A 25480-nucleotide genomic window follows, 5' to 3' on the forward strand; every position below is an offset into this window, starting at 1 on the left:
ACTGATTCCTTAGAGTTTAACGTTATTCTTAGACCTTATAATTATTTGCATTTTATACTATCAATACAGTATTACAAAAGCATTATTATAGCAAGGCTTTTACTTATTTTACCGCATTTATAATAGACACTAAAATAACTAAAGGAGACAACAGTATTGTGTTCTTATGCACATCCTGCTTTAACACTCAGTTTCAGTCACATAATAGGAAAAGGAAGACAAGTTCATTTTGAGCAACAAAAATAATTCAAGCTGTTTATCAGAATGTGTTTTGTCTGCAAGAGTAAGATACCAGACAGGAAACTGTTAATACTTAGCTCAAGAATTTAAGTAATTTAACAGGAAGCTTTCATGTTTGGCTTTTGTGGTAAGATTAACCTTTGAACTATATAACTGCTGTTCCTATAGATTCTATGGCATCTGTATTTAGGACATAGGAATATAAATAGCATAATTAAGTGACATATGTTAAAATGCCAACTCATTATAATATGACTCTCCACATAATCGTATTGTCCTAGCAATATGTTTGAAACTTCAAATTTTGAACAATGAGTAGGAGTGGGAAGAAGAGGGGGCAAGTTTTATAAGAAATTTTTAGAGAATTCAAATATTAGAAATTTGAAAATTTTAAGGTCTGTATAAAACTCTAGAAAAATACTCTTTATTTATACACATCTCGATCCTAAAGTTGTACTGTTAATTTAATTTGTTATTTTTAAGTATTTCTCTATTGTTCACTTTTATGTACTCACCTTTTATTTTTGAATTTTAAAAAACTATACCAATATTCTTAGCTCAAAATATTTGTCTTTTGGTTGGGTTTCACAGAAAGATCCATCTCTTGTGTTATTCCCTACTTCAGAGGTTAAAAAGTTAATTTTCTTCTTTGCATCAGGGAATTATTAGCGTTAATGGCAAAGGTTCATTTAATATCCTCTGTCTACTTTTTCTTGTTTCCCCAATCTATATTTCATGTCACTGTCACTTGATTCATATTAACACATACAAACATGTTCATTTATTATAATTACTAATAGAATTAAGAGGGATTTTAAGTTAGTTAAGTTAAAGAATTGAACTGCAAATTGTTTTTAGCCAAAATACATGTTTTCATTAAGACATAAAGAGTCCATTCAGTAGAATTGTCTGATTTACTAATTATGATAGTTCTTAAGCTCTTCCAGTTAATATCTCTCCATCAATGTTAGCGTTTTTCTTATTGAATATTTAACTTTCATTAGAAATCATAATTTGTACAATTTCACAAACTAAACTTCTAATAGTGCAGAAACATCAGGGAAGTTATGTTTTCTTAATAGTCTGGATTCTACTTGAACTATGTACTTGTACAATTTAATTTTTGGCAGTATTTCCATTTCTCCAAGCTTTGAGATTTAATTAAACCTTTTTAGTTTCAAAAATGAGAATCTTGCTTGGGTACAGCTCAACCAGACAAATATTTTTTATCTAATATCTGTTCTGTGCAAGTCATTTGCAAATTATATGTTTACGTTGTCTTTTACTTTTATCCCAACATTATAGTCTTTACTTAGGAAAGGTTTTATAATATATATACACACACACACATACATATCAGTAAACAAATCAGTAAGTTAGATATTGTGTTAATATATTATTATTACAAGTTAATTTGAAGCAATTGGTTTTACCATTGTATACTTATGTGCCACATTCAGGAGCTCCATACAACCCTGGGCATCTCCAAATGATCGAATCCCTAAGCAGTTTGAAGGATGGAGTTGCTTTATGAGAAAATTGGAGCAGACTTCAATGACTTGAGTCAGCTGCAGGAGACAAGCTGCAGCCAGCAAATTTTCAATAGTATCTTCTTTCAATTGCAGGACACCTGGATGGTTTGAAAAAGTAAAGAATGATTCTATGTTCCACAAAGTAAGAGACAAATATGCTAGCTAGGTGAATTTTTAAATTTCTCTCATTACTAGGGCTATCTTTTCTAGTGTATAGTAACCACTCAGGGAATACCTTTTGAGGCCAACATATGCAAGGGATTCTGTATAAATAGTAATAAGATGGCTGAAGGGAGCCAGACTAGATTAGCAAAAACAGCTGTAGCACATGAACAGTGAATGCCATCATTGCAAAGAACAGCAAATTGTTGCTTCTTTATCACCTTAGACCTGCATCTAAATCTTATATCAAAAACTATCTACATTATGACTTGAGGAGCATTATGTCATATTGTATAAGGATCATACAATTGGCCATACAGGTAACTGTCATTTGTGTGGAAAAATATCTTGGCAAATAAGAAGAGCATTGAGCTTATAGGTCCATATTTTTGCATCTGCATTTATTAGCTGATAAGGATGGCTTTGCTCAAATATTATCCCTCAAGTTGATGCCTGTCACTGTCTCAAAAGAAAGAAAATCTTGCCAAGAGTCCTCAAATAAAGAACTGCTTATATGATGATTATTTTCTTAAGTATAAAAAACAAGCTTTGTTTAAAAATGCTTTAAAGAATTTTTAAAAATGAGGTTAGAGCAATTTAAGCTGTTCCCTTTATACTGACATATCTGTATTATTTTTGGAACAAGCATTATTGATGAATAATTGCAAATGTTTTAAGTTATTTTGATAAGTTATATTCTACTTTTTTGTTTTAGTCAAGCTATAGGTAAGTTATAAAGAATGATATTTCATGTGGATTATATAAACCATAAACTATTCCTTTATAATTTTACCTTGTAAAATACCTTAATATGTATTGTATATGGTTCCATAACCATAAAGAAAAGCGTAATACATACTGTGAGATGCTCTATATTTGGTTCAATCTCTAAAGTATGTTGTAAAGGGGTCCAGTCCATCAGCAGACTTTCTTGTAGTGTTTCTTTTCCTGGATTTTGAAGCAAGAGCCCTGCCCATATCTCATGGAACCCAGAGAAGTATGAATTATTCTCAGACTCAGATTTAAAGAGCCACCTGCTATAGACATTGAAACTTGGCTATTAAGAAGAATATTAATTTCTTTGTTTATACCTTTTTAAATTGAGGTCGCATTGATTTATAACATTATATAAATTTCAGGTGTATATCATTATATTTCAACTTCTATGGAATAGACTGGTATTTATACACAATGGAATATTATTCAACCATAAAAAGATGAAATCTTGCCATTTGCAACAAAATGGATGGACCTTGAGGGTATTATGCTAAGAATATTCATTTCTTAATGAATGAAACTATAAAACTCCTTGAAGGAAACAGTGAAAAAGCTCCGTGACGTTGGTCTTGGCAATGATTTCTTGGATAAGACACCAGAAGCAAAGGGAACAAAAGCTAAAATAAACAACCAGGACTACATCAAACTAAAGAGCTTCTGCACAGCAAAGGAAACAAAAATAAATTGGAAAGGCAACCTGCAGAATGACAGAATACTTTTGCAAACCATATATCTGATAAGAGGTTAGTATCCAAAATATATAAAGGACTTATACAACTCAATAGCACAAAAGCAAGTAACCCAATTAAAAAATGGGCAAAGAACCTGAATAGACATTTTTCCAAAGAAGACATCCAAATGGCCAATAGGTACATGAAAAAGCACTCGAAATCACTAATCATCAGGGAAATTCAAATCAAAAACACAATGAGGTATCACCTCACACCTGTTAGGTGGCTATTAGCAAAAAGACAAAAGATAACCAATGTTGGCGAGGCTCTGGAGAAAAGGGAACCCTTGTGCACTGTTGGTGGGAATGTAAACTGGCACAGCCATTATGAAAAACAGTATGCAGGTTCATGAAAAAATTAAAAAGTAGAACTACAATCCAAAGGAAAGGGAATCAGAATCTCGAAGAGATATCTGCACTCTCGTGTTTATTGCAGCATTATTCACAATAGCCAAGATATGGAAACAACCTAAATGTCCTTCGACGGATGAATGGGAAAAGAACATGTGGTATCTATATACACAGTGGACTACATTCAGCAATAAGGAAGATGGAAACCCTGCCATTTGTGACAACACGAATGAACCTGGAGGGCATTATCCTAAGTGAAATAAGCCAGAGAGAGAAAGATAAATACTGTATGGTATCACTTGTACATGGAATCTAAAAAAAAAAAAGAAAGCTGATTTCCTAGAAACAGTGAGTAGATTGGTGGTTGCCAGGGGCTGGGTGGGGGAAATGTGGAAATGTAGGTCAAAGAGTACAAACTTTCATAAGATGAGTAAGTTCTGAGGATCTAATATATAGCATGGTGACTACAATTAATAACACTGTATTGGGTACTGTATACTTCAAAGTTGCTGAGAATATATCTTAAGCATTCTCATCACACAAAAAGTTAATTATTTGAGATGATGTATGCAGTAATTATCTTGATCTTGGTAATCATTCCACAACGTATATGTATATCAAATCACTTTTTATACTTTAAATATATACAATTACATTAGTCAAGTATTCTTCAATAAACTTGGAATAAACAAATAAATACTTCTTGGCCCCCAAACTCATCTTGTTACCTTTGTTTTATAGTTTGAGTAAATATGACTTTATTATTTCAAAGGAAGAGACTGACTAAATCTCTAATGTAGAGTTGGAATATCTCCCTTACACTCTCATTTTTACAAATGAGAATGTACCCACACTATTCAAGAGGGAAAGAGATACGTTCTTGTATCTCTGTGTTAAAATAGCTCTATTCTCTCATGGTCAAAAATTTTTACAGCATACTATTTATCTCCGGCTCTTATGTAGTATTAAATTTAAATCTTGATTCTGCCCCTTATTACCTTAGGAAAGCTACTTAACTGGTCTATCGTTCAGTTTTCTCACTTGTAGAGTAGGAATAATAATAATGCGAGTTATATAATGTAGGGTTATTATGAGTATTGAATGAATTAATACATGCCGAGCACTTACCTGTGTAGGCATACTGCACCAAAGAATTAAGTGCATTAGGATCGACTCCTTCCATCCTGACCTCTTCTTGTTTGGCTTCAAGCACATCATTAGTAAACATTGCAGCAAAATAATCAGACACTGCACTGAGAACCAACCTGGAAACAGCAATGTTTCATAGGAACTTAAATCAGTCCATAATCTCATTGAAAAGCATGAAATACCGTCAGTAAGTCTGTGACACTGGTGAGTCTGTTTTCTGAGTAAATCTTTCTCAGTTCAGTAAAGTGTGGTGAAATTAAAGAAGCAGATTAAGTCAGTCAGTTTTCGTTTAGAGGGTTAGTGCTGTTTTTCTTCATCAATTTCTCTAAAGTTTAGCTCTTCTAAATATCACACAGGGAAATGGATCCTATGTACTAATGCTTTATAAATATAGGAAGATAGAGAAGGGAACACTTGTTCACTGCTGGTGGGAGTGCAAACTGGTGCAGCCACTATGGAAACCAGTATGGAGTATCCTCAGATAATTAAGGATAGATCTACCATATGATTCAGCTATCCCACTGCTGGGTATTTATTCAAAGAACTTGAAAACACAAAGGCATAAAGATACTTGCACCACTATGTTCATTGCAGCATTGTACACAATAGCCAAGACTTGGAAGCAACCTAGGTGCCCATCAAGGGAAGAATGGATAAAGAAGATGTGATATTTATACACGATGGACTACTACTCAGGCATAAGAAATGATGAAATCCGGCCATTTGTGACAACATGGATGGACCTTGAGGGTATTATGCTGAGTGAAATAAGTCAGAGGGAGAAAGTCAAATACTATGTGATCTCACTCATAAGTAGAAGATAAAAACAACGACAAACAAACACATAGCATTGGAGATTGGATTGATGGTTATCATAGGGGAAGGGGGGAGGGGAGAGGGCAAAAGGGGTGATTAAGCTCGCATGTGAGGGGATGGACTATAATTAGTTTTTGGGTGGTGAACATGATGTAATCTACACAGAATTCAAAATATATTATGATGTACATCCGAAAATAAACAAATAAATGAAAAAAAAGAGAAAATAATACCAACAATTCAGACAAAGAGGGGAAAAAATATATTTTCCTTAATGTTCCAATTTGTAATCAATGGACTGATTCTTTTTCATCCATACTTGCTATACTCACCAAATGTTCTGTCTGCATAAGGATACTTACCGATGGGCTGGGATTCGAAGGTGTCCAGCAATGAGTAGCACATCACAGAGTTGTTTCTCTTTCAAGTAGTTCTCCATTTTATGGAGAGTTTGCTCTGCATGGTTTACAGCAAGGAACTGCTCCTCAGACGTGTTGGCATTCATTTCTTCAGGACGTTGTGTATCTAATCTGAGAGGGAGGTAAGAGTGAGAATATGGTTCATTCTCTTAGTAAGTGTGCAAATGCCCATTAGAAATTTAGGCACATCAACTTTTAAAAGAAGTATATTGGATTAAAGTAAAATTAAAATTTGTCCTTTGATCTTAAATATTTCACTATGATTAGTGCCTAACCTTCCATTAAAGTGTCATGCACAGTATTTATATCTGAAATGGAACCATAACTATATGTGGTTCAGCTGCAGGGCTAGTGGTAACTGTTATATGCCCAAACATAAACTTCAAAATACCAGCCTCTTTCTTTGATTTTTATTGGTATCACAATTTCATCATTAGGCATGAAATTGTAGGCATGATTCAAAATATTCTAAAATTTGATTGTCCTGAAGCTTCTCCATGGAGTACTCATTACACATCAGAAATATTTCTGCTTGAAGAATCTCAAGCCTGAGTTCCATAACATTCTTTACAATATGTCAGTCCCATCAAGAAAATATACATATTTCTATCTTTTATATCTCTTTTCCAGCTTTACTGAGATATAGTTGACATACAGCACATATAAGTTTAAGGTGTACAGCGAGATGATTTGATCTATGTATGTATTCTGAAATGATTACCACAATAAGGTTAGTTAGACATCCATCACCTCCATAGTTACGATTTTTTGTGTGTGTGGTGAGAACATTTAAGATCTGTTCTCTTAGCAATTTTCATGTATACAATACAGTATTGTTAACTATAGTCACCATGCTGTACACTAGATCCCCAGAACTTGTTCATCTTCTAACTAAAAGTTTGAACCCTTGACTATTTAGGCAAATATGATGACTGTTGAATTTATCATAATGAAAGCACATCACACAATGGTGAAATTTAAATACTAACACAAGTACATAGAGGCTTACAATCAGTAGAAGCTTAAAAATTTGATGGTTGGATGAACACACAAATACTTTCCTTGTTACCTTTCTTGCTTCTAGGCATCATTTTCCAGCCACCAGTTGGGATTAGTTTTAGTTTCCCCCACCCCTAACTCAGACTGTGTTTTTTTGAAGACAAGGTCCAGGGTGACATTACTCTCCTTGTCTGTTTAATTCAAATATATGATTCATCTCTGAATCTTCTAAACCTTTAAAGACTCCTTGGAACATTCAATCACAATATTGTATAGATAATCAGGCTAACATGGTATGAATATCCCTAAAAATTGCCTGCTACAAAATGTGCTTGTTTATTTGTTTTGGAAAGGAACAATCCCTTGGCACCACAGACTGGAAAGCATTCAGGTTTCACTTAACTCACTTATCCTCATCTTTCCTCTGGTCAAGTAATGTTTGATTCACATTGAGGCAAACATTTGAAGTCTAATTACCTTAGCTAACTTCACATATACTCCATCCTGTATTGGAGAGGGGCATATTCTGAAGGAGTAATCTTGTGTCTCATCGAGAAATAAAAAATTATTATTCAAAGAGATATTGGTAGATCAAATTATAGCATCCAAAATATAACAGACATATTAATCTAAAAATATAAAAATATTGTAATCTACTCTTGATCATTATCTAAGAACATAATAAAATATATCAAACAAGCAAATCGACAATTAAACTAGTCTGTTGAAACTTAACCTGTTCTTTATAATTTCCCAGAGCATATAAATTGCAGTTCTCTTGCCCCCATTTTAGATACTGTAATATCAGGTCAAAAGTTACAATGGAAGCCACTGCATAAGAGAATGTTCTTCTCTTTTCTTCATTGTATGACAACTAAATTGTGACATGGGAGGCAGCATGATGGAGTGAAAAGAGCATTAATGCCTGGATTTAGTTCCTGCTTTTGTATTTACAAGCTGAGTGATCTAGGGCAAGTCACTTTATCTTTCTCAGCATTAATTTTCTCCTACAAAATAGGGATGAAAATAATACATATACTAATATTACCAATAATAAAGCTTATGTCACAGGGCTCTTCAGATGATTACATGAGAAAATGTACACGAAAGCCTCTGTACAGATGTTGTCTTGAGTTAAGTTACTCCTAACTATGAAAATGTACTTATTTCCAAAAATATCTTTAAAAACTTTTTGTTTTGAACTGTTATTTATTTAATTAATAAACTTTTTTTTGAGCAGTTATAGGATTACAGAAAATTTGAGAAGTACAGAGAATTCTTTACTTTTGGTTCTCACAAGTAGGAGGACATTTGTGGTTGTTACAACTAAAGAAGAGTGCTACTGGCATCAAGCAGGTAGAGGCCAGAGATGCTAGTAAACATCTTTTAATGCACGAGGAAGCCCTCTACAATAAAGAATTATTCAGCTCAAAATGTCAATGATGCCAAGTTTGAGAAACTCTTGTCTCTCCCTTAATTCTACAATTAGTTTTTTAGACCTTTGAAAGCAGGGACTATGTATAATTTTTTTTATACAAATGCAGCTAATACAATGCTTTGGCACACAATCAACATATAATTGCTGATTTAATATTCAAGCCAAATTTCAGTGACTAAACATTACTCTATATTAACGTTTTTTTACTGTGGCAAAATGAGTAAATTCATTGAGTTCTGGGAAAGAGGAGGGAAATTTGGGCTATTGTTGCAAAGCACCATTATTTTAATGAAATTTTACCATACCAAAAATTGTGTTTATTTTTAAACATTACTTTTTATAACAGTTTTAGATTTACAAAAAAATTGAGATGATGACAGAGAGTTATCATATACCCATACTCAGTTTCCCCTATTATTAACATCTTACGTTAGTATGGTACACTTTTTACTATTAATAAACCAATGTTGATACATCATTGTCGACTAAAGTCCATATTTTATTTCAATTTCTTCACTTTTTACTTGATGTCTTTTTACTATTCCAAAATCTCATCCAGATACCACATTTGGTCACCATATCTCCTTAGGCTCCTCTTGGCTGTGACAGTTTCTCAGACTTTCCTTATTTTTGATGATGTCGAAAATGTTGAGGAGTATTGGTCAGGTATTTTATAGAATTTCCCTCAATTGGGATTTGTCTGCTTTTTTCTCACAATTAGGTGGGGTTCTGGATTTTCAGTAGGAAGACCAAAGAGGTAAAATACCATTCTCATCACATTATAGTAAGGATGCATTCTGTCAACATGACTGACCACTGTTGATGTTAACATTGGTCACCTGGCTGAGGTAGTGTTTGTCAAGTTTCTTCACTGTAAAGTTACTCTTTTTGCTCCATTTCCATCCTATTCTCTTTGAAGGGAAGTCACTATGTGCAGCCTACACTTAAGGAGTAAGAGACATTATAGTCTACTCCCTTGAAGGTAGAGTAGTTACGTAAATTATTTGGAATTCTACTGCATTGGATATGTCTTTTCTCATCTCTCTGTCTAATTATTTTTTATATCAGTATCAACTCATGGATATTTCTTTTATATTTTGGCTTATAATCCAGTACTACTTTATTAATTTTGTTGCTTAAATTGCTCCAGCTTTGGTCACTGAGAGCTCTTGCAGTTGGCTCCTGTGTCCCTTTCACATACCCAATCATTGTGGGGTTATTTTCAGCACTTCCTTACTTTCTGACACTAGAAGTTACCCTAGGTTCATCTTGTGTAGAATCAGCCATTTCTCCAAGAAGGCTTAGTTCCTTTTATTGGAGAAGCATCTTAGAAATCAAGATCTGAGCACTAGATATGCTCGTTGTGACTCTGTGTTACGGCTTCTAGGTTTTCTCAGCTGATGGAAAAAGGAAATATATGTGTATATACTAACCCAATAAAATATAAATATAAAATAAATTTAGGATGACATTGAATGTGTGAATGAGAATTGTAAACCAAAATAAAAACCAAAACAGAATTTAAAAAATCAGTTGTCCTAAATACAATTACTCTTCTCCTACCAGGATGCTTCAAATAGACTCTAATGAAAACAGAAAACTAAACAAATAATGTTTCCTTAAATGCCCATAGTGTCATACAATATACAAGCCACATTATATTCTCCAAGCAAGTGCTCAGCATTCAAAATGGGCTCATAAGAAATTGAGAAGTCAAGGATTATTGTTAGAAATCTTTCTTTAAGCACTCAGAGATGCAGTTTAAATGCTTACTTTGGGGAAGATGGCAGAGTAGCAAGACTCTGAACTCGTCTCCTCCCACAGACACAATAAATCTACAACTACCTGTGGAACAATTCCTCTGAGAGCAATCTGGAACCTGGATAAAAACAACCCTCACAACAAGGGACAACACTGACAGGGGTGGAAGAGGCAGAAATGCACCTCTGCTGAGGAAAAATATCACACCCTAGTTGCAGTACTTCCCAGCCAGGAGCAATCTTAAAGGTACTAAGCTTTTCCTGGAGGAGTGAGGGTATCTTAGCAGGGGTTCTATGCTACAATAGGGATCCTGACATTTAGATTCAGCACAACCGAGATGATATATGATAGATGATAGTGATCTGGATAAAAGGGTAGAGGAAATCACCAAAGCTGAACAGAAAAAAGAATTAAAAAGAATGAGGACAATCTAAGGGACCTCTAGGACAATATCAAGTGCACTAATATGCGTATTATAGGTGTCCCAGAGGGAGAAGAGAGAGACAAAGGGGCAGAGAACTTATTTGAAGAAATAATAACTGAAAACTTCATAACCTACGGAAGGAAACAGACATCCAGGTACAGGAAGTACAGAGAGTACCAAACAAGATAAACCCAAATAGGCCCACACCAAGACACATTATAATTAAAATATCTAAAATTAAAGATCAAGAAAGAATCCTAAAAGCTGCAAGAGAAAGGCAAAAAGTTACACACAAAGCAAACCCCATTCGGCTATCAGTTGACTTCTCAGCAGAAACCTTACAGGCTAGAAGGGAGTGGCACGATATATTCAAAGTGCTGAAAGGAAAAAACCTACAGCCAAGAGTACTCTATTCAGTATGGGTATCAGTCATGGTGGAAGGTAAGATAAAGAGTTTTCCAGAAAAGCAAAAACTACAGGAGTTTATCACCACTAAACCAGCTTTACAAGAAATGTTAAAGGGACTTATTTTAGTGGAAAAGAAAAGACCACAAATAGGAATAAGAAAATTATCATAGAAAAAATATCACTGGTAAAGGCAAATATACAGTAAAGGGAGTGGATAACCACCTATAAAGCTAGTATGAAGGTCAAAAGACAAAAGTACTAAAAATATCTATCTCCATGGTAAGAGGTTAAGGGATACACATACACACAAAATAGGTTAAATGTGATATCAAAAACATAAAATTGTGTGTGTGGGGAGTAAAAGTGTAGGGCTTTTAGTAGGAAGTCAAAGTTAAGAGACCATGAACTTAATATAGGTTATTTACATAGGTTATTACATGTGAACCTCATAGTAATCACAAACCAAAAACTTACACTAAACACACAAAAAATAAAGAGAAAGGAACTGAAACATACTACTAAAGAAATCCATCAAATCACAAGAGAAGAGAGTAAGAGAAGAAGAAAGTAACAGAGAAGAACTATTAAAATACCCAGAAACACCACACATCTATGGACAGGTAATCTTTGACAAAGGAGCTGAGGGCCTATAATGGAGGAAAGAAAGTCTCTTCAACAAATGGTGCTGGGAAAACTGGACAGTCACATGTAAAAGAATGAAAATCAACCATTCTTTTTCACAATTTACTAAAATAAACTCAAAATGGATCAAAGACCTAAAGATTAGGCCTGAAACAATAAGTCTTCTAGAAGAGAATATCGGCAGTACACTCTTTGACATCAGCTTCAAAAGAATCTTTTTGGACACCATAACCCCTCACATGAGGGAAACAATAGAAAGAATAAACAAATGGGACTTCATCAGACTAAAGAGCTTCTTCAAGGCAAGGGAAAACAGGATTGAAACAAAAAAACAGCCCACTAATTGAGAAAAAATATTCACAAGTTATTTATCCGACAAAGGGTAAATCTCCATAATATACAAAGAACTCACACAACTCAACAATAAAAAATCAAACAACCCAATTACAAAATGGGCAGGGGACATGAACAGACATTTCTCCAAAGAAGATATACGGATGGCCAATAGACACATGAAAAGATGCTCATCATCACTAATCATCAGGGAAATGCAAATCAAAACTACACTAAGATATAACCTTACACCTGTTAGAAGGGCAAAAATATCCAAAACCAGGAGTGACAAATGTTGGAGAGGCTTTGGAGAAAAGTGAACCCTCATACACTGTTTGTGGGAATGCAAACTGGTGCAGCCACTACAGAAAACAGTATGGAGATTCCTCAAAAAGTTAAAAATAGAAATACCTTATGACCCAGCCATCCCACTACTGGGTATCTATCCTAAGAACCTGAAATCAGCAATTCCAAAGTTCCATGCACCCCTATGTTCATCACAGCATTATTCACAATAGCCAAGTCATGGAACCAACCTAAGTGCCCAGCAACTGATGATTGGATAAAGAAGATGTGGGGTATATATACAATGGAATACTACTCAGCCATAAAAAGGACAAAGTCGTCCCATTCACAACAACATGGATAGACCTTGAGGGTATTATGTTGAGTGAAATAAGCCAGATAGAGAAAGACGAACTCTGTATGACTCCACTCATAGGTGGTAGTTAACATATGGACAAAGAGAACTGATTGGTGGTTGCCAGGGGAAAGGGGGGTGGGGGGAGGGCACTAGGGGTGAAGTGGTGTACCTACAACATGACTAATAATGATGTACAACTGTAATTTCACAAGGATGTTAACTTTCATAACCTTAATAAAAAAAAGCATTTAAAAAAATACCCAGAAAAAAGTAACAAACTAGCAATAAGCACATACTTATCAATAGCTACTTTAAATGTCCATGGACCTAATGCTCCAAACAAAAGATATAGGGTGCCTGAATGGATAAAAACATAAATTATGTACGTTGCATACAAGAGACACACTTCAGACCTGAAGACACTCAGAAACTGAAACTGAAAGGATGGAAAAAGATACTCCACACAAATGGAAACAAAAAGAAAGCTGGGGTAACAACACATCATACAAAATAGACTTTAGAACAAAAACTGTAACAAGAGACGGAGAAGGGTACTACATGATGATAAAGGCAACAATCCAACAAGAGGATATAACACTTGTAAATATCTATGCACCTAACATAGGAGCACCTAAATATATAAGGTAATTATTAACAAACAAAAGGAGAAATTGACAATAACAATAATAGTAGGGGACTTCAAGACTCCACTTATACCAATGGATAGATCATCCAAACAGATCAATAAGGAAACGTGGCCTTAAACAACACATTAAACCAAATGGACTTAATAAATATATACAAAACATTCCATCCAAAAACTGTAGAATACACACTCTTTTTGAATGCACATAGAACATCTCTAGGACATATTACATTATTAGGCCACAAAACAAGTCTCAATAAATTTAAGATTGAAATAATACCATGCATCTTTTCTGAGCACAAAGATATGAAACTAAAATATACACACGATGGAATACTACTCAGCCATAAAAGAAGATGAGATCTTGCCACAACGTGGATGGACTTTGGGGGTGTTGTGCTATGAAAAATAAGTCAGAAGGAGAAAGTCAAATACTGTATGCTTTCACTCCTAAGTGGAAGGTAAAAACAACAACAACAAACAAACACATACAGAGATTAGATTGGTGGTTACCAGAGGGGAAGTGGGAGAGGGAGGAAGGCAAATGGAGTAATAGGGCACCTGTGGATGGTGATGCATGGTAATTAGTCTTTGGGTGGTGAACATGATGTAGTCTACACAGAAATCAAAATATAATGATGTATACCTGAAATTTATATAACGTTATAAACCTCAACAAAAAAGATGCTTATTGGAAACATGTGCTTACTGAGTAGTCCCACATATTAAAACTAAGGCTAATGAAAATATTTGGAAAAACGTTAATTCAAAGCTACATATTTGAGTGCATATACTGAAATGCAATCTTGTATTGCAGGAATAAATCCTACTTGATGATGGTGTATCATTTATTCAACATGCTACTGAATTCTGTTTGCTAGTATTCTGTTGAAGAATTTTGCATCTATAGTCACAAGAAATGTTAGTCTAAGATTTCTTTTCTGGTGGTACCTTGGCTTTGGAATCAGGGAAATGAGTTTGGAAATGTTACCTCCTCTTCAATATTTTGAAAGAGTCTGAAGAGGATTAGTATTAATTCTTCTTTAAATATTTGGTAAAATTCACTAGTGAAGCCATGTAGTCCAGGGTTGTTCTTTGTTGGGAGGTTATTGATTGCTGATTCATTCACCTTTTACTAGTTATAAGTCAGTTCATATTTTCTGTTCCTTCATGATTCATTCTTGTCCGGTTGTTTGTTTCTGGGAATTTATCCACTTTATTTGGTTATCCAAAGATGGCATACAATTGATGATAGTAATTATAATGTTTTTTATTTTTGTAAATCAATAGTAATGTCTTTTCTTTTAATTTCAGATTTTAGTTGAATCTTCTCTTACTTTTTAGTCAATGCAGAGAAAGGTTTGCCAATTTTGCTATTTTCAAAGAACCAATTCTTGATTTCATTGGTTTTTTATTATGATTTTATTTATTTTTGTGTTAATGTGTATTATTCCTTTCCTTCTGTTGAGATCTAGTTTGTTCTTTTTTTTTATTTAAGGAATGAAGTTAGTTTTGATTTGACATCCTTTTTCTTTTTTACTGTATACATTTATAACTATAAATTATCTTCTTAGCACTGCTTTTGCTGCATCCAATGTTTTGGTATGTTGAAATTTCATTTTCATTAGCTCAAGATTTTTTCTAATTACCCTTGTGATTTTGTCTTTGCCTTTTGGTTGTTTAAGAGCATATTGTAATTTACACATATTTGTGGATTTGCTAATTTTTCTTCTGCTATTGATTTCTATTTTACGCCATTGTGATCAGAAAAGATACTCTGTATGATTTCAATCTTTAAAACTTACTAGGATATTACGCAGTCTGAGATATGATCTAAGCTTTAGAATATTCCACAAGCACTTAAGAAAAAAATCACTATTTTTCTATTGTTTGGTGGATTGCTCTGTATATATCTGTTAGGTTGAATTATTCTATAGTGTTCTTCTCTATTTCCTTATTGAACATATGTCTGGTTGTTATATGGATTATTGATATTGGGGTATTGAAGTCTCCTAATATTATTGTAGGTCCACATAATTCTCCCTTCAATTCTGTCAATGTTTTCTTCATCTAATTAGGAGCTGTGTTGTTTGTTGTTTCTATCTTTATAATTATTATATCTTATTGGTGAATTGACCCTTTTATCAGTATAACCTTCTTTGTCTTTTGTAACAGTTTTTGACTTAAAGTTTATTTAGTTTAATATGAATTTTCTATAGATATTTTCTTTGTGGTTACCACGGAGATTACATAAAACATCCTAAAGTCATAATATATTGTAATCTGATCCGAACTTAATTTTAATCATGTAGAAAAACTCTATTCTGTTACAACTGTGTCCCTCCTTTTTTGTTATAGACTTCACAAATTACATTTTTATGTATTGGATTCCCATAACTATAGATTTATAATCATTTTTTATGGTTTTGACTTCTTAAATCATGTAGATGAATAAAAAATAGTGTTATAAATTGATATTACAATAATACTTTTTTATATTGTCATGCATCTTTCTTTGTCTGAGAACTTTATGTTTTGTTTGGCTTTGAGTTACCGTCTAGCATCATTTCATTTCAACTTGAAGGATTCTCTTTAACATTTCTTGTTGGGCAGGTCTAGTGGTAATAAACTGTCTCAGTATTTGTTTATCTGGGAATATCTTAATTTGTCCCTCATTTTTGAAGGATGGTTTTGCCAGATAGAGAATTCTCAGTTGATAGTTTTATTTTCTTTCAGTACTTTAAATATATCACCCCATTGATTTCTGTCCTGCAAGTTTTCTGCTGAGGGAACTACTGATAATCTTATTGATGATTCCTTGTATGTGAATGAGTCACTTCTCGCTGCTTTCAAAATGTTCTTTCACTTTCAACAGTTTGATTACAGTGTGTCTTGTCTGGGTCTCTTTGGGAGTTTATCCTACTTGGAGTTCATTTAGCTACGTGTATTTCAAATCTATATCTTTCTTCGAATTTGGGGAACTCTCTACCATTATTACTTCAGAGAGGCTCTCTGCCTCTTTTAATCTCTCCTCTTCTTCTGGGATTTCAGTTATGAATACACTGGTCTGTTTGATGATGTCCCATAAATCCCTAAGGCTTCATTAACTGTTTTTCATTCTGTTTTCTTTGTGTTTTTCAGATTTGATAATTTCATAAACTTGTCTTCAAGTTCACAGATTCTTTCTTATGCTGGTTTGAGTCTGATGCTGAAACCCTCTAGTGAATTTTCAATTCAGTATTGCATTTTTCAGACCCAGAATTTCTGTTTGTTTTTTAAAATAATTTCTATCTCAATATTCTTATATTCATATATTGTTTTCATGATTTCCTTTAGTTCTTTTTCTGTGTTTTCTGTTAGCTCTTTGAGGATGCTTAAGAAAGTTGTTTAAATTCTTTGTCTAAAAAGTCCAAAATCTGTTTTTTTAGGGTCAGTTTCTTGATATTTATTTTGTTTCATTTGAATGTGCCATATTTCCATGTTTATTTGTATGCCTTGTGATCTTTTGTTAAAATTGGGCCTTTGGAAGAACAGCCACCTTCCCTAATCTTTGCATAATGGCTCTGTGTGAGGGAAGTCTTTCCCTAATCTGCCCCGCATGAAGGTTTGAGGTCTTCTCAGGGCTTTTCTGGGCATGCATCTTTTGTGGGTTTGCATGTATGGTTTTTATCCCAATCTCGCATATATACAATTGCTTATACATGTATTAATTTCTCTAAGTCTCACCACTGCTGCTTCTTGGGGCCTTAGATATTCTATTGTATTCACTTGCCCATAATCTCTTGCATCAAGGTGTCCAAGGGTCTACAGCTCCTCTGCAGCTTTTATGTGCTGTGGTGCCTGCCCCTACCTTCTGTGGCTTCCAACCTGAGATTCAAACTATACTGCCATTCTCATCTGAGCTCTGAGTTAGGCAATAATGAAATCAGTTTCTTGGGTAGCCTATAGACAGGCCAGAATGTTGCAGACAAGTTCCACTCTTTTCCTTGTATCCTGGGAAGGAAACCAAGAAATATGTTGCTTTCTTTCAATTATGCCATGCCACCCTGGGAAGGAGGTAGTACAAGAGCAAGCACAAATGCCATGAAATTTCCTACTGATGTGAATGTGATTTTTTCTTGATTGGGCATTTTCTTGGTTGCTGCATATCTTTGACTTATTTCCAGAGCTCCCACAAAGCTATTTTAATCAGTCTTTAGTTGTTTACTTGATATATACATGGTTAAACGAGGGTCTGGAGCTTCTTAATCCACCATCATGCTGACATCACAGAGGGTACTGTTTCTTGATTTTATTTGCTTTTTATTTGAAGTTCCTGTCTTTTTTTGAGTAACAGTAAAACAGACATCAGAAAAATAAACCTTTAAGATTGCTTTTGCTACGAAGCTATTTTGTAACAATTTTAATTTAAGAAAGAATGGAAAGCATTATCTTAAAAATTGGTGAGGGTGTTAATTTTGGCAGCCTCTTTTTAAAATAAATTAAAAAATTAAAATATGCACACTCTGTAAAGATATTCTTGGGGAGCCTCAGAGAAGCCTCTAAGTTCAAAGTTGAAAATCTGAATGCACTTACATTACGAGAATATGTCTTTTACCATAGTTCAAATGTGGTAAATGCACAGAACCAGGTGGTGCTAACACAGAGTGCATAATTAATATTTAGGCATCTCTGTTCTCAAATAGCTTCATATCGTTTTTTTCTGGTTTTCTTTTGTCAGGCGTTTGTCCCATTTTTCAAGTGAGCCATGGAGGTTAAATGGAAACTCAGGCTTCTTCTAAAGGTTCTGCCTAAGTTCCCAAAACTCATTATAGAAAAGATTGTTTTCTTACTGAGGGAATGTAAAGCCACAGAGAAAAATTAATTTCTTTTTTTAAAATTTCTTTGTACACAGAAATGATTGACTATACAAAAAATTGCTTTCTGAAATCCAGGGTACAACCTTATTGCTTAAATAAAATTCTTGTACTGACTCTCTTTTAGAGAGCTGTTAAAGCTTGATCCATGCGCTTTTCCTGGCAGATAGACGGCACTCAGTAAATGTCTGATCAATATATTAATTTATGCACATATTTTAACACTTTTTCAGTTTGAACTTTACTACATTTGGAGTCTTGAAAATTGATGAATTAAATCTCAACAACAAATCACAAACTTAAAGATTCCTCTTGCTAAGATAGCTATAGTACATATTGGGAAACTTGCAGTCATGCAGGTAATATTACTATTCTGAGTAGCATATTAAGCCAACATCCTAAACCTATATTAGGTAGAGAATTTCGTCTGAAGAAATGATGCATCCTTTTATGTGAAATAAGTATTTTAGTATATAACATGGGATCATATTTTAAGATGTATGCTGCTGTAAATGACTAAAATTATTTGAAAGGATATACTATATATGGATAAAAAAGCAACAGCTTACAATGTTTCCATTAAATCCAAAGCATATGGCTATCTATGTAGGCATATCTGTTATTAATACTTAGGATAGTATATTTCAAAATTTTGTTATTTAATTATAATAAATGATGATGGCATCAAAGTTGAAAACACTTTCATCTAGTTCTCTAAAGTTTGTTTGATCTGGGATTTCTAGCTTCCAGAATTGTGAGAAAATAATGTTTTTTAAAAATTATTTTATTGAAGTCATATTGGCTTATAACATTGTGTGCATTTCAGGTGTAGATTATTATATTTTGGTTTCTGTTTAGACTGCATGGTATTCACCACCAATAGTCTAGGGTTTTTTTGTGTGTGTGAGGAAGATTGACTCTGAGTTAACATCTGCTGCCAAGCTTTCTCTTTGTGCTTGAGGAAGATTTGTCACTGAGCTAACATCTGTGCCAATCTTCCTCTATTTTGTATGTGGGATGCTGCCACAGTATGGCTTGATGAGCTGTGTGCAGCTCTGCACCTGGGATCTGAACCTGTGAACCCTAGGACGCTGAGGTGGAGTGCACGAACTTAACCACTAAGCCACTGGGCGGCCCCAATAGTCTAGTTTTTATCCATCACCATACACACGTGCCCCTTTACCCCTTCTGCCCTCCTCCCACCCCTTTTCCCTCTGTTAACCACCAATCTGTTCTCTTTCTCTATGTGTTTGTTTCTTGTTTATCTTCCACATATGAGTCAAATCATATGGTATTTGTCTTTGTCTGACCTATTTTGCTTAGCATAATATGCTCAAGGTCCATCCATGTTGTGGAAAATGGCATGATTACGTATTTATTAGCTGAGTAGTATTCTATTGTGTGTGGGGTATATATACATATATATCACATCTTCTTTATCCATTCATCCATTGATGGGTGCTTGGGTTGCTTCTATGCCTTGGCTATTGGGAATAATGCTGTCATGAACACAGGGATACATAAAGTTTATGGACTACTGATTTCATGTTCCTTGGATAAACATCTAGTAGTGCAAAAATCTGGATCATATGGTATTTCTATTTTTAATTTTTTGAGAAATCTCCATACTGCTTTCCATAGTGGCTGCACCAGTTTGCATTTCCACCAGCAGTCTATGAGGGTTCCCTTTTCTCCACATCCTCTCCAATGCTTGTTATTTCTTGTCTTGTGAATTATAGCCATTCTGACAGGTGTGTGGTGATATCTCATTATAGTTTTGATTTTCATTTCATTAATAATTAATGATGCTGAACATCTTTTTATGTGCCTATTGGCCATCTTTACATCTTTGGAAAAATGACTGTTCATATCCTCTGCCCATTTTTTGATTGGTTTGTTCATTTTTGTGTTGTTGAGTTGTATGAGTTCTTTATATATTTTGGACATTAGCCCCTTGTTGGATATGTGATTTGCAAATATTTTCTCCCAGTTGGTTGGCAGTCAGTTGGCAGGTTATCTTTTTGTTTCATTGATGGTTTCCTTTGCTGTGCAGGAACTTTTTAGTCCAATGTAGTCCCATTTGTTTATTTTTTCTTTTATTTCCCTTTTCTAAGTAGCCATGGTATTTGAAAGATACTGCTAAGACTGATGTTCAAGAGCATACTGCCTATGTTTTCTTCTAGGGATTTTATGGTTTCAGTTCTAACATTCAAGTCTTTAATCCATTTTGAGTTAATTTTTGTGTGTGGTCTACTTTCCTTCTTTTGCATGTGGCTGTCCAGTTTTTCCAATGCCATTTATTGAAGAGACTTTCCCTTCTCTATTGTATGTCCTTGGCTCCTTTGTCAAAGATGAGCTGTGCATAGACGTATGGTTTTATTTCTGGGCTTTCAGTTCTGTTCCATTGGTCTGTGTGTCTGTTTTTGTGCCAGTACCATGCTGTTTTGGTTACTATAGCTTTGTAGTATATTTTGAATTCAGGAGGTTTGATACTTCCAATGTTGTCCTTTTTTCCCAGGATTCCTTTTGCTATGCGGGGTCTTTTGTTGTTCCATATAAGTTTTAAGATTCTTTGTTCTAGTTCCACGAAGAAAATCATTGGGATTCTGATTGGGATTGCATTGAAACTGCAGATTGCTTTAGGTAATGTGGACATTTTAGCTATGTTTATTCTTCTAATTCATGAGCATGAAATATCTTTCCATTTCCCTAAGTCTTCTTTAATTTCTTTCAATAATGTCTTATAGTTTTCTTTTGCTGTCTAGGTTAAATTTACTCCTCGGCATTTTATGCTTTTTTTGTGATTGTAAATGGGATTGTATCCTTGATTTCTCTTTCTGCTAGTCTCTTATTAGTGTATAGAAATGCAACTAAGTTTCGTATGTTGATTTTGTACCCTACAACTTTACTGTATTCATTAATTATTTCTAATACTTTTTTGATGGATTCTTTCAGGTTTTTTATATATAGAATCATGTCATTCACATAAATTAATGTTCAAGTCACCAAGTCTGTAGTGGTTTATTATGGCAGTCCTAGCAAACTAATGCAAACTATATATAAAATTAAATATACAGTCAGGTAATATTTTTCCTGACTCGTTATCTCATAAACACTTGCTGATAGCAACTATATGTATTTAATAATAATAAGTGACAAAATCACAAGAGATATAAAAAACTAGTATTAAATATTGGATTAGTTGTAAAAATTAATAAAATTTGAGAGGAGTCAGTATGGTGTAGTCAATAAGAATTTAGGCTTTTTACTCAGATAAATGCTTAATCTCAGTCCCAAAACTTCACTAAGTGACTTTAAGAAATTCAGTAAACTTCCCTAAAGCTCAACTCTTTCCATCTGTAAAATAGCACCAAGTCAAAAGAGATTTTTTTGAATGCAACAGAAGATGTTCATTAAATATTAGGCATTGTAGTCACCAGCAGCACTATCACCACCACCACTGTCATCATCATTATCATCATAATGACCATGTAGGGCTGGCATGATCAGTAAAAGCAACAGAAAAATACAGGTATCCTTAGGAGGATACAAAAAGAGTACAGGTGAGCTTAACCTTGAACTATAGACATGGCCTAGATAAGTACAAAAGAGTGAGAAAGGCATGGAAGGAATGGTGAACCAGGTGAACAATAGCTTGTAAGTATTGTAATTGCTGTTATTTGCCCCAGCTGGATTTCTCTTAGATGTTAGAAGGAATGTAGAAGTAGGAAAGTAAAAAGTAGACTATAAAAAGAGGTTAAACACCGAGAAAAGCAAAGGTCATTTACTAAACCTGGTGTGGGCGATGAAAACTGAGAAAAGGGAAATCTGGGGTCCGGAACTGAGACAATAGGAAGGAGTTGCTCAGAATGAATTAATCTGAAGGGCATTCTAGATGACAGTTGACAGTGACTTGACAAAGCAAAGAAAGTGAAAGCAGTTACCATTTGGCTGCAGTGAGGCCCCCTTTTGAAGGTCTTCTCTGAGTAAAAGAATGGTAATTCTGAGTCAGATACCTGGGAGCAGAAAAGTGCGCAGCATGTTCAGCACCAGCATTCAACTAACTTCTCTGGGGTATACAGATTACATGTGAAACAAAAGTGAAGGCAACAAGTAACAATTACATATTAGTTTTAATGAAATACAACAAGGACTAGAAAAAGAATAATATAGAATTGTGATTTAAACAGAAACAGTGTCAAGAGAAGTTGGTGATCTTTTTTTTGTTTGTTTTATTTGGGGAAAAGTAATTTAACTGAAGGGAGCTTCATGCTTTTTGTTGTTATTGTTACACCATGCTGGGCAAAAAGTGTCTGAAAAGAGGTTAAGAAGTCCAAAATGATGAGACAATCTCACAATCTACACATAAAAGACAGCCCCTTAGATATGAAGATTGATGTAGTTGGTTGAGGTTGGTGAAAGACCTATGAAGCAATTCTTAAAGCCTTGTGATTTTCAATAGGAATAGTGGGTAAGGCAAGGGGAGGTAGATAGTCCTCCAACCAGTTTTTAATATGGTATTAAAATGTTTGCTTATTTATTGTTTTCATGTGGTCTTATAAGACTGTTGATAGTATTTTGTAGCAGTGTTACTGTTTTTCATTTGCTTTATAAGATTCACAAAGCTGTGATTTTTATTAAATACAGAGGTCAGTTTTCTGCATTAGAATTTTTAATAAGGTTTATTTGTTTAAATATAAGAACATATTTTATCATGAACGACCCTATCCTAGAAAACATCTTAATTTTTCTTGTAATTCTATCCAATATTTTCATATTATATATGAATATATTTCTATTAAAAATAATGATTTTAAGCTACTAATAAAAAATGAATAACTATAGAGTGCTGACTAGTAAGTTATGAAATCTGGTATAATCATTTGCAAGTAATGCAGCCAAATCACTCACTAAGTAAGTACATGCTGGTACAAGATTCCTTTTGGATACATTATTGTAATTAAGGCACATTTTCCACATTTCCCACAATATATTGAATCTGTGATGTCTATCAAGTGTTTCATTTAACATAAGCAGAAAATCTGTCAGAGCTGAAAATAGAACATATTGAAGCGTTCCAAATGTGAAGAGCTATACTTGTTTCCAATATGTTTGCAAGTATGCCAGGAGTGAATGTATTTTTCTTCCCTTCTTGATATCATCACAGAAGGCTATTTTTTATATATAAAAAGACCCATTAGCACCTTCCTTTCCCAAGCTTTCTTGGTATAACCTTAATGCTGTATTACAAAAATCATCTAAAGTTAATGTTCATGTCTGTGCAGATACACATACCACCGTTCTGCATCTTGTGAAAGCTACCAAGTATTTCAGCCAATATCAAGTCCTAGATCTAGATGTATATCTAAAAAAGAAAAAGAAAAATGTATATTCTCCTTTATGCCCTAAATGAAAATTAGATAGAGACTGTAATAAAGATATCTTTGTGGAATATAAAACTAAGGCTTTGCGTATCATCAAATAAAGACAAAAGAATATATTTTTTGAAATCTCAGGAGAATGCTAGAAACTGAAGTGCTACTACCTAGAGTACCCTTTACTCCAAGTACTATTTGATTTTGCTGTTGTCTTCCTTAGTTTGAAAATAAGATTTAAGGAAAGAGAAAAAATCCACAGGACAAAGTAAGGAAAACTATTGATAGTGAATTTTAATGATGAACATTATAGAATATTGTTAGTTCTTAAATAATTGCTTTTCATGTTGTACTTGTGACCACTCTCTCTTCACTCTAAAATATAGTTAAAGATTTTCTATCCATTTTACATGCCTAAATAAACTATAATTAAATTAGTAATAAGGAAAGGTTGGGGGTCATGCTAATATATTTACTGTGGGTAATGTTCAAATGTCTTCCAAATATGCATTCTTTGAGCAGAGTGAAATAAATATTTGCATGCTAACCAAGTGAATATATTTATTTATAAAAATAGCTTTTGCTCTTTTACATCCAAAAAAGTTTTTGTAAAAATAGCAAAACAAAAACATCTTCATGAGGCTGGAGTGGGGGCTGACAGAACTGATGCTTGCCTTATCGGGTACCTGTTATGAGCCTATTTCTCTTCAGAGTTGCTGCATATTATGAGGCACAATTTGAACAGCAGTATATCTAAATTCACTTTATAATGAACAAGATACTTTATAATTTTAACTATGGTGCAAGTTCCCATGCAAATATAAAGCAGTCTTTTATTTTTATCTACACTTATCAGAAAAGGAAGACTTACACACCCTCATACATTACCAATGTAATAATAATAATAGACTATTTATCAAGTATCAGTTATGAGCCAGGCAGTATACTAGATATTTTCTTATATATTAACCCATTTAATATTCACAGTCTGTACGTTAAATTTTTTCCCCTTTTTCAGATATGGAAACAGGCTCAGAAAAACTTTCCCCACATTACATGCTTAGTAAATGAAGAATTTGCTTTTAAACTAAGATCTGTCTGATCCTAAGGCTGATTTCTTTCTGGTATTCCATTTAATTACAATGCCATTTAAGTACTTACATTACATTGCACATTTAATTTATAAGATATTGGAATCTTTGTATTGTCTTCTAAACAGTTGTAATTTAGGCTAGTACAGATAAAGTATATATTTGTTCTAAAGAAAATATTAGAAAAGAAAATTCGTTGGAGACAGCAGTTCTGTAATTTCTGAACTATAATTTCAGAAATTATATTATCTTCTCAAAGCTTCTCAAATAGTTTATTATACTGATAAAATGTAAGGATTACAAATTAGTGACCTGGGAATCACATTTTTAGCTCATGCTATTTTAAGGAGGAAGACAACAGTTTTGGGATTGCTTGGTTTAGAAGTCATTTATGAAATACATTAGTTTCCTGGGCTGACCTACTAATTTTAGCATTTTACATCCTTTACTTTTAGAGCTTGTTTCAGGAAGAGAGGGCTCATTTACTGTTCTCTTAAAAAATCTTATCTATGAATATTTTTAAAAAGAAATAAATTATGTTTTTCATTACCAGATTTTAGAGGAGACACAAGAAAGGAGGGAATGATGGTTCTCTTTCAAATAGTATTTTCAGATTGATGATGAAGTGTTTTGATTTATATTTTTTAGACTCCTGTACCAAATCTTTGATTTGTAGTGTATTTTGAAA

The 25480-nt window shown here is 33.7% G+C and overlaps 1 protein-coding gene across 2 annotated transcripts in view; it reads right to left on the reverse strand.

Annotated features, from left to right (window-relative positions):
• Nucleotides 1-25480, reverse strand: part of KLHL4 (kelch like family member 4) — a 108134-nt gene that overhangs the window by 37847 nt on the left and 44807 nt on the right. For both annotated transcript variants that reach the window (XM_046673549.1, XM_046673548.1), the window contains exons 2-4: nucleotides 6120-6287; nucleotides 4921-5057; nucleotides 1674-1870 (exon numbers count right to left, since the gene is read on the reverse strand). In XM_046673549.1, coding sequence (XP_046529505.1) covers nucleotides 1674-1870; nucleotides 4921-5057; nucleotides 6120-6287 — 502 coding nt within the window. The remainder of the gene's footprint in view (nucleotides 1-1673; nucleotides 1871-4920; nucleotides 5058-6119; nucleotides 6288-25480) is intronic.

The sequence above is a fragment of the Equus quagga genome, chromosome 10 (genome assembly GCF_021613505.1).
Source record: "Equus quagga isolate Etosha38 chromosome 10, UCLA_HA_Equagga_1.0, whole genome shotgun sequence".
NCBI classification, from domain to species: Eukaryota; Metazoa; Chordata; class Mammalia; order Perissodactyla; family Equidae; genus Equus; species Equus quagga.